General features: G+C 40.7%; 2 protein-coding genes across 2 annotated transcripts in view; one reads left to right on the forward strand and one right to left on the reverse strand.

The window, feature by feature from the left end:
• uba2 (ubiquitin-like modifier activating enzyme 2) overlaps positions 1-5,113 on the reverse strand; it is a 15,084-nt gene extending 9,971 nt beyond the window's left edge. Inside the window, exons 1-8 of the mRNA XM_032523740.1 lie at positions 4,839-5,113; positions 3,683-3,766; positions 3,085-3,155; positions 2,875-2,939; positions 2,673-2,773; positions 2,380-2,501; positions 2,139-2,206; positions 966-1,087 (exon numbers count right to left, since the gene is read on the reverse strand). Coding sequence (XP_032379631.1) covers positions 966-1,087; positions 2,139-2,206; positions 2,380-2,501; positions 2,673-2,773; positions 2,875-2,939; positions 3,085-3,155; positions 3,683-3,766; positions 4,839-4,979 — 774 coding nt within the window. The 5' untranslated portion in view covers positions 4,980-5,113. The remainder of the gene's footprint in view (positions 1-965; positions 1,088-2,138; positions 2,207-2,379; positions 2,502-2,672; positions 2,774-2,874; positions 2,940-3,084; positions 3,156-3,682; positions 3,767-4,838) is intronic.
• Positions 5,114-7,052: 1,939 nt separating this feature from the next.
• Positions 7,053-10,864, forward strand: part of LOC116694194 (phosphatidylcholine-sterol acyltransferase) — a 14,790-nt gene continuing 10,978 nt past the window's right edge. The window contains exons 1-2 of the mRNA XM_032523747.1: positions 7,053-7,203; positions 10,605-10,761. Coding sequence (XP_032379638.1) covers positions 7,053-7,203; positions 10,605-10,761 — 308 coding nt within the window. The remainder of the gene's footprint in view (positions 7,204-10,604; positions 10,762-10,864) is intronic.

A 10,864-nucleotide genomic window follows, 5' to 3' on the forward strand; every position in this document is an offset into this window, starting at 1 on the left:
GGACGGAGATTTGTCTTCCAACAAGTAAATGATCCAAAACATAAAGCATAATCTACAATGGAATAGTTCACAAATAAACGTATCCAGGTGTTAGAATGGCCAAGTCAAAGTCCAGACCTGAATCCAATCGAGAATCTGTGGAACGAACTGAAAACTGCTGTTCACAAACGCTCTCCATCCAACCTCACTGAGCTCCAGCTGTTTTGCAAGGAGCAATGGACAAAAGTTTCTGTCTCTAGATGTGCAAATCTGATAGACATACCCCAAGCGACTTACAGCTGGAATCGGGGGCTTAATAATTTTGCACGCCCATTTTTTCAGTTTTCAATTTGTTGAAGTTTGAAATATCCAATTCATTTTGTTCCACTTCATGATTGTGTCCCACTTGTTGATTCTTCACAAAAAAATTATTGTTTTATATATTTATGTTTGAAGCCTGAAATGTGGCAAAAGGTCAAAGTTCAAGGGGGCTGAATACTTTTGCAAGGCACTGTTTATGGTCGCCCGCTCAACCAACTGAGCTCTCCGGGCGCACATTGCCACGATATTTTAGAGAGAATTTACACAATGAGATTTTCGATAAATAATCATCAACAATGTGGATATAATTACAAAAGTGGGTGAAAGCAAATAATAGAACAGTCTAGTAAAGTCACAAAATGACATTATTTTACTGTAATGCAGCCTTAAAACTCAGGAAAAGACAACATGTGTCATTATACGATATCCAAAATTTAAGATGATAACTAGTCTCATATACCGGTGCAATATAATATTGATATATTGCCAAGCTTTATGTGCACATTAGACAATATCTAATCCTACATGTTCCAATTAGTACAGACGCTCGTACAAGAGCGTCCAAGCACACTTGTTATTTAAAAAGAAAGTTGGGGTATGCAACACACTTACATGGTCTGCATTTGAATTTCTGAAACCATGGTACGAGTTTGTCTGACTGGTACCTTGTTGAAGAGTTTGACAGGGTCGTATCCCGTGGAGCGAGCCCATTCCTTGGTGGAGACTCGCTTGATGTCGCCATCCTTTTCTGAGGCTGTGGCGCGAGCTGCCGTGTCTTCTGGATTCCCTGTTTAGACAACACACACTTACATTTTACAACTGCTTCCCCAAACCGCCAGATCAAATATAAGAACAATAGAAATAGAACTCATTAGGGTGTGACGAGACACTCAGTTCACGAGACGAGACTGGGTTCACGAGAACAAGACTAACAAAAGGAAACGTGAATGCTGAAATATCACTGGAAAAATAGTCTTTTATTCAATCAAGTCACAAAATGAAAAATTAGCGCAGTAAAAAGGTTTTGCCACAAACTCAAATGACTTTACTCCTGTATAACTAACCTCTTCAGACCTAATAACTGCAGCGCCCCTCTATCCTCCCAAACCCATCCCTACAACCTATAAATCTAAAAGTTTATCTATTCATTACACTGCACTGTAACTTGTATTCTTGGGTTTTATTTTCATTTCCGTTTTTAATTGCTCTTTAATGTTTTATGTAAAGCACTTACAATTACCTTGTTGCTAAAAGGTGCTATAGTAATAAAGCCCTCTTGGCTTGCAACCTCAGCCTGTCAGTCTGTCACCAGGGCATATGAATGATTTTGTCTTGTACCCGTCAGTCACTCTCCAGGGCAACAGAGAACCCCTGTCTGTCTCAGAAGTGTAACATTAACTGCATGGCAATCTCGCTGTTATATTGCAGCAAACGCCGTCTGCGTGAACTTTGGAAAACTAAGTTGTGTCTGCTTACCCAGCATTCCCACTGAGACTTTAACAAACTGCAGAGGCCCTTTCGTTCAGTCTGCACAGCACCTCTACGTGCGTGCGTGTGTGTCTGTGTGTCAGAGCTGTGCCCCGCTCTCTGTGAAACATGCAGAGAGGACAGAGAAGCTTGAGCTTACGCGCTTTGAGGTACCAAGATTTGGCACCAATTGATTTAATGTGAATTGTTCCTTGATAGTACCGACATAATTTTGCACTTGTGTACCGATATCGCGAGACAACTTTTAACCTTGATGAGAAAAATGAATTTTATTGTGGGACAAGATCTCGTCACACCTCTATAACTCATTAGATATTTCTAAACGATTACAATGCCACGCTCTCACTCACATGAAGCCTCTGGGTCAGCTGTGTCAGGTGAAACCTCTTGGTCTGCATCCTCTTCTCCAAATAGCTGGCTATAGTAGCAATAGACAAACAATGCAAGATGACCAATAGGACACAGCATGCTGTTCTCTTTTGTTCAGCGCCACATAGGGCCAGTCTAGTGAAGGTTTATTGTGCAGTGAGCCATGTATTTGAATTGTTGTCAGCTTTAATGATTCTCGTACTTAGTTATGATGAGCCTTACTTGAAGAGATACTTGGCCCAGACAATGCAGTGAATGGGCTCAGACGGTGTGTTTCTGATGGTGCATCCTGGGAAGGTCTTCTGGGTGGGCTTAGGTTGGCATTCGTAGCACTCCGTCATCCCCTGTGGACAAGGGAACAAGGAGAGAAGGGAAAGGTAGGGAAAAAAAGAAGGACGACAGAGACACATTGAAAGATGCTATAGTCCGAGCCCATCAACATTTTACTCAATAGGAAATCTATGCAATGGATGTTGTGATGGATAAACACTAACATACTGATGTGCATGTTCTACCTTCTTGATGACTGTGACTTGTCCCAGGTATCCAGCAGTGCCACTCTCTATCAAAGGGATGTCTGCTGCCAAGCACATCCTGTTCACATGGTTACGGGCCGCTACAGAGAGACAGAAAGGGTTTTATTGTCCTCAACATTTGAATGCGTTGGCAGTTAGGAGTAACACAGTGTGTCTGAGTAGTAAGGTCCCGTGAGAATACCTCTGTTGTCCAGAGCATTCATGACTAGCATGAAGTTTCTGAAGAACTCCACGTTGTAGTCAGGGCTGTTGGGAGGTGACACAAGTTCCAAATCAAAAAGGACAACCCATCAACCAAGCACAATAATATAGCAGCAAAAACATGACTGACCCTACTGACAAAGTCTGCAACACTTTAATTAATTTAATGAAACGGACTGACTGAACTCACTTCATGATGCTGTCATGGTAGGCAGTGATATTTGCAGTGGGACAAAACTGCAAGGCGCTCTCCTTGGCCACCTGCAAAACAACAGGAACGAAGCAACCTACTGAGCCAGAACATGTACAACAGCACACACCAAAAACCATTTAATCTACGGTGTGGTGTACCAGAAATAGGGCTGCAAAATGTCTTCTTTTTTTTTTATTAGCGTTAGCCCAATATCAACGGCCGTATGTAAGGCTGTGACATATCGCAAAAGACGCTCCGAGATTTTTTGTGTTTGTTGAAAGAAAATATCAATAGAAATCACACTTTAAATATAACTGTCATTTTTTTTAGTAATGCCTTTTTTATTCAATTATTTTTTGAATGTGCTCAATAAAAGAATGTTGGAAACGATTTCCTTTCATTTGTTTTAAATTCAACAAGCCATTTGTCGTATTTTAGCAGAATTCTGAAAGTGAGTAATGTCGTTATCGCAATATTCAACGTTATTGCATATATTCCTCATATTGCAGCGCGTTCAACATACAACACATTGTTAGTTCAAACAAGATTAACAACACTACAGCGGCAAAAGGCTGATTCCCTGATATTTACATACCTGTGCTTTAGACTTGCCAACATGCTTCTTCTGGAAAAGGAACTGGCGGTTCAGGTTGCTGACATCAATTGTGTCCAAGTCAATCTGTCGAAATTAATAGGGTTCTAATGTCAATCCTTTTTACATGTAATGGGACATGGCAGCAGTTTATTACAATCAACTTGTTGCACAAGTACACACTGTGACCCCTTTTAACAAAGCAATTTGTTTATATTGAAATTTGGATAAAATTATCTGCCTGTACACATGACAAAATGTAACAAATCCACTATATAATAAAAAGGTATTCTCCATATCTTTAAAAAAAAAAAAATACTGATGGATCTCTGCAAATGTTACTGTGTTAATATGCTACCCTTTACTGTGAAGACACCATTGAATTATATATTCATCTTACAGTTTCAGAGGGTTCATTTCAAAAGTCAGTCTCATTGCTTTTGTTACGAATAAGAACAGTAAAAACAACAGGAGTTAAGATCACAAACGTAAAACCTTGATTCAAACAGTCAACAGTAACATCACTGACAAGGTAGTAGGAATAATCATCTTGTGATTTTCATCTTTAGACCTCTACTGTTTACTGTACTGCTTTCAGACTTCCGCAGAGCTCTTCTTTCATTTGACTACAGTACACAATCAAACGTGAAGTTATGCTGGTTGTGTATTTGTTTGACAATGAATGTGTCTTGTTCTGTTGAAATGACACAGAATGTAATTAACAGACACAAATATCAAAAATTTGCAGCACGACATAAGCTGTCGCACCAAACAATCGGGGTGTCCAAGTGTCTGGTATTTAGCCGCTAACCCGCCAGCCGCATAACGTTAGCTGGCCACAACATTTCAAAGTTGTCCGGCTAACTTGCCATTAGCAGTGTTAATGGCGCCAAATGCTACAGCTACAACTGCTACGGCAGTGTTCGTATTTGTACAACTTCATAGCCGTGCCTGTCCACTAGAATATGCACTTGGGGGCGGAGGGGATAACAAGAAACCACCACGAGCCCTCGTAAGTTTTACATATTTAAATGCCATGTCCGTGGAGTTAGCCGGAGACCGCATACCTGCAGGCGCAGTCTGTCCAGCACAAAGACCTAGCATGATAGCAAGCAAGCTAACAGACACACACAAACAAACACAGCTATGTATGACGGACCACTTCGATGTTCTTGAAGCCGGTGAGGACGAGGTTCTTCAGCAGCTCGCAGCCGATCCCCCCCGCTCCTACCACCAGCACCTTGCAGGTGGAAAGGGAGTCAGCCAGTTCTTTTCGGAGGGAACCCACCAGTTGGACCATGTTGATCGGCTAGAGACAGAAACAGAGCGTGCAGCACCGAGAGGCTAGCGGCTAGCTTCTTCATCTACAGAACAATTAAGGTCTCGCCTACTTCCGGGTTAGTCATCTTCTTCTGTATGAATCTCAGGCGCTTGTTTGTCATGCTGGCGCCGTTAGCGCCCTCTTCTTGAAGGTTGTCAACTCAACGTTGATGTGCGTTTGGTTAGAACTGGAATTATTACAGGAATCCATAATCAGCATACCTTATAGTTAGAGTAAGGCTGGAATGAAATGTACGGAAACGTAATAATTCACTTTGGAAAAGTTGCCTTAGATAATTAGCTATCAATTCAGAAATTCTTAGATAAGTGTCATAAAAAAACTGATCTGCTTTTGTGAATTACTGAAATAATTGTTATCAGAAATTCTGAACAACTAAATAAAAAGAAATCTGCTAAATTACGAGATACCAAAATTAAAATTCGGTGAGAGCTATGGTCAGTTCTAGATAGATAGATAGATAGATAGATAGATAGATAGATAGAGAGATAGATAGATAGATAGATGATAGATAGAGAGATAGAGAGATAGATAGAGAGATAGATAGATAGATAGATAGATAGATAGATAGATAGATAGATAGATAGATAGATTCCCTTGAAAGGAGAGGTTGGAGGCAAAAAACACCAAACACCAAGATAGAGATTTTTGAGTAAATGCCCTTAGTAAATGCACTTTTTCAGGGTGAACACAAAAAATGCTTGGAATTAACGTGTATAAATAATAATAATAATAATAATAATAATAATAATAATAATAATAATAATAATAACAATAATACTGTTTGAAATTGGGACAGCGCATCTACGCGCTCTCACGTTTTGCACCCTATTTACTTCATATCAGGGCCACGTGGGGGCTCCGGGTGGGGAGGGGTGTGTCCGCGTGGGTTGTACTCCGAGAGTGCTTCGGTTTCCTCCCACACGCCAAATCAACTGTGAAAGTTTAAATGAAATAAAGTTCAAACAAAATCAACAACTTCAGCTCAAGTTCTGTTCTTGTATTTCCTGCATCTGTAAAACGCCGAGTAGGCTACGATTTCAATGATGGAAAAGAAATGGACCGGAACCAGCGTAGCAGAACGGTGAGAGCGGCAGCTGTGGTGTACCACTGCCATGGTAACGTATAAGCTTTAGTATAAGGTAGTCTACATCGTCTATATCGTCTATATCGTCTACATCGTCTATATCGTTCACGTTGCACTGGGAGTGCTCCGATGCTGCAGGGAATTCTGAATGAATGAATGAATTTTCCGTTTCCTTCTGCTTTCGTTGCGTTGGAATTTAAAATGTGGCTAATTTCTGAGGACTATGGTTACCTGGTCCTCGGAGCTCTGCAGGGTAAATTCAGTGCAAGACTATCTGTCACATCGGAGTTATACTAGGCTACGACACACGCACGCACGCACACACACGGACATACACACACACACAGACAGACATACAACACACACACACACACACACACACACACACACACACACACACACACACAGACAGACAGACAGACAGACAGACTATTGCAGTGGCTCTGTGCGGAGTTTAGCACCGCCCATGACGATTGTGATTGACATGATTGTATCACTGACAGACATGACAGACTGACAAAGATCATAGACTTTGTCAATCATTTCCAAATACGTGTGACTGGATCAATAGGGCAACGGGTAAACAAACGTTACACGTTCTATTTGTCCCTGTGCCCGCCTGCGTGTGTTTGCGTGGGCCGGTGACTGTTTCATTAATCATCCTTATTGTAAAGCCGGTGTTTCAGAGTATAGTTACTATTACAGTTGGCCAGGTAATAACGTTTCCAGTCTGTGTGAACTCACGGTTTCTGCCCGGACCGCCTCTCCCTCCGCCTCCAGCAGCACACACACACACACACACACACACACACACACACACACACACACACACACACACACACACACACACACACACACACACACACACACACACACACACACACACACACACACACACACACACCGAGACAAAGCTCCGTCCAACACCACAGCTATTTGAAAGAAACATGGCACCCGCAGGACACCTCTGCTCGGTGCTGCTGGTTGTGTGTCTACTGGGGCTTCATCACTCGTCAGGTTTCTGGATCGTCAACGTCGTCTTCCCGCCAAACGCCAAAGCCAGAACACCAAGCAACAGCACTCCACCACTAATTATCGGTAAGCGTAGTTTAACGTTAATGGAACAATTCAGAATTTTGGACGTCATACTATTTTTAACTATTCAAAATCTCTCTTTAAGGTCTCAATAATGATTTGCTAACCTTGAGGCTCTGTGTCAACTTTAAATAGGCTACATTTGGTTCTGTACTTGGCCCACTGCATTTAATAGAACGTTATAGGCCTACCTAAATAACCTTTGTTTTGAATCAAATTACGACACAGTCAAAATTGCACAGCAAGTGGGCGAAACGAGGGGTTAACATCGGCCAAGTAGTTTATTTTTCTACTTTTGATGTCTAGGCTATCAGGGAGGTCTACACTGCAATCTCTAGACCTACCTTTGACCCTGTGTTTCAAAGTCTGAGTTAGAGCCACGACAGTGATTGAAATGGTCACTATTCCACCGATATTTTTCTGGGTCTTCCTACTTTTTATCCGTAAGATTGAGGTTTTAATGAAATAGTATGCTGTGCAGTATAGGCCTAGTTTTTGTTATAGGCCACAGCTTAAAAAGGCACAAGACAACAAATTTTGTTTTAAATGTAGCTTCACAATTACCCAAAGAGTGACACCTTCCAGTTTTGGTCTGATAATCTGGGGGAGGGACCAATACAACTTCTACACATGATGTTAAGGCCCTCTGTACTGTAGATAACATGTTTTTTTGTCCTTCTCTCTTCATGTGGCCTGGGACCAGTTTGACAAAGATAGGCTTTGACTAGTGTGGCTTAGATCAAACTTCTAAATGCATCTGTTGCACAAAGCTGTCTAATCAGCTATACATGCTGGGAAAATTCTGGGTTATTTTTTCAGATAAAAAACATGGCTGAAGCAGCTGTGTCTAACCATAGACATAGTGAAGAGAAATCTCTATTATGTCTAACCGCTCAGCTTCCTTCACTCCCTTCACACACAGCTGAAAATGTTTGCCTTCTGGAAGAATTCAACAGTTACAACATTTAACAGTAAACATGGCCAGAGTGTACCTGCGATTGTAAGTAAGACAGCACAAAGGTTTTACGTGCAAAAGTAATATACAGCAACATGTGGTAGTGTTGTTAACTACTGGCCTTTAAATTACTACAAAAAACATGTCACCCAATAGCATTTAGTCTGGGACGTCTAAAGGCAGTAAAATAATGTATTATTGTCCCTTGATTGTAATATGTTACAATAAAAACACATGCACCATCTGCACATCCTTCTTTATCTTCTACACATATTTTAGGTGTTATTACAGGTTTTGGGGCAAACTTGGTGTCTACTTAGTGAAAGATTAAACTGATTTGTTATTTAAGACCTTACGTTTTGTGTACATTGCCATTATTAGGAATCAGATTTGGGGGTTATGACTCTTTGTTTGCAGTCAAAAGGTCGTTGTCCAAACCAGGATCCACCCAATTTACTGCAGGGGAGTTAACAAATCAACAAATATCTGACAACCAGTTTCTCCTAATAAACATTTTAATATGCACTTTACTTGTTTTTATATCCATTATAATGTGACACATTGTGCAAGATATTTTGCAAAACAATTTTCAACACAAATAAAGGTTATGGGGTCATTGTGAATATTCAAAATCCTCATTCAGTTATGAAATGAAGGAGCATGGGCCAAAGTTAAGATTGTACATACTTACATTGTTACATATATTATTATGTATTTATATTTTAAAGCAACCTTTTCTACCCCTGAAAATCAGAAAAAGTTGCCCAGCAGCTTACTTGTATTTACCAAAGAGTGATTTTTGCCTCTAAACTTTTTAGATTGTTTCATTTCCTTACTTACTAGAGGCTCGAAATCGCATAATATTTATAAAAAAATAAATAAAAAACATTTTAGAGAAAGGTCCAAATTTTTTTTTGTTGTATTTATGTACAGTGCCTTGCGAAAATATTCGACCCCCTTGAACTTTTCAACCTTATGACACATTTCAGGCTTCAAACAAAGATATAAAATTTTTAATTTTTGTGAAGAATCACCAAGAAGTGGGACACAATTGTGAAGTGGAACAAAATCTATTGGATATTTTAAACATTTTTAGAAAATAAAAAACTGAAAAGTGGTGCGTGCAAAATGATTGGGCCCCCTTGTGTTAATACTTTGTAGAGCCACCTTTTGCTGCGATTCCAGCTGCAAGTCGCTTGGGGTATGTCTCTATCAGTTTTAGACATCGAGAGACTGAAATTCTTGCCCATTCTTCCTTGCAAAACAGCTGGAGCTCAGTGAGGTTGGATGGAGAGTGTTTGTGAACAGCAGTTTCAGTTCTTTCCACAGATTCTCGACTGGATTCAGGTCTGGACTTTGACTTGGCCATTCTAACACCTGGATACGTTTATTTGGGAACCATTCCTTTGTAGATTTTGCTGTATGTTTGGGATCATTGTCTTGTTGGAAGATAAATCACCGTCCCAGTTTCAGGTCTTTTGCAGACTCCAACAGGTTTTCATCCAGAATGGTCCTGTATTTGGCTGCATCCATCTTCCCCTCCATTTGAACCATCTTCCCTGTCCCTGCTGAAGAAAAGCAGGCCCAAACCATGATGCTGTGCAGTGTACGACTGATTGTGTCTATGGACAGACTCTCCCACCTAGCTGTAGTTCCTGCAGTTCGTCCAGAGTGATCATGGGCCTCTTGGCTGCATCTCGATCAGTCTTCTCCTGGTCTGAGCTGAAAGTTTACAGGGACGGCCAGGGCTTGGTAGATTTGCAGTGGTTGATACTCCTTCCATTTCAAAATGATCGCTTGCACAGGCTCCTTGGTGTTTAAAGCTTGGGAAATCTTTTTGTATCCAAATCCGGCTTTAAACTTCTCCAACAGTATTACGGCCTGCCTGGGTGTTTCCTTGGTCTTCATGATGCTCTCTGCGCTTTCAACAGAACCCTGAGACTATCACAGAGCAGGTGGATTTATACAGAGACTTGATCACACGCCGGTGGATTCTATTTATCACCATCAGTCATTAGGACAAACATTGGATCATTCAGAGATCCTCGCTGAACTTCTGGAGTGAGTTTGCTGCACTGAAAGTAAAGGAGGCCGAATCATTTTCCACTTTTCAGTTTTTTATTTGCTAAAAAAGTTTAAAATATCCAATAGATCACAATTGTGTCCCACTTTGTGATTCTCACAAAAAATAAAATTTTATATCTTATGTTTGACGTCAAAAGGTTGAAAAGTTCAAGGGGGCCGAATACTTTCGCAAGGCACTGTAGCAGAACAATATCTTTTACTTCCTCCTATTCCATTAAACGTCTTGTGACATTCCTCTTGTGACCAGTGGAGGGGTTGCGACTCCCAGGTTGGGAAATACTGACCTACAGTATTCTTTCAGTGCCTACCTAGCAATGTGAGTCACTCATGTGATGTGTGTGTGTGTGTGTTTGTGTGTGTCCAGTGCCAGGGAACTTGGGAAACCGTCTGGAAGCTAAGATAGACAAGCCGACATTGGTCCACTGGATGTGCTACAAGAAAACTGAACATTGGTTCTCTCTGTGGATTGACCTCAACATGTTCATGCCTGTAGGTGTAGACTGCTGGATTGACAACATTAGGTAAAACTGACTGCCCTTTAATGCCTATCCTTTTCTGTATTATGCATCCCTTTTGAGCATCATAATTTTATTTATTTATTTAACCTTTATTTATCCAGGTAAA

This window comes from Etheostoma spectabile, chromosome 8 (assembly GCF_008692095.1).
Source record: "Etheostoma spectabile isolate EspeVRDwgs_2016 chromosome 8, UIUC_Espe_1.0, whole genome shotgun sequence".
Lineage (NCBI taxonomy): Eukaryota > Metazoa > Chordata > Actinopteri > Perciformes > Percidae > Etheostoma > Etheostoma spectabile.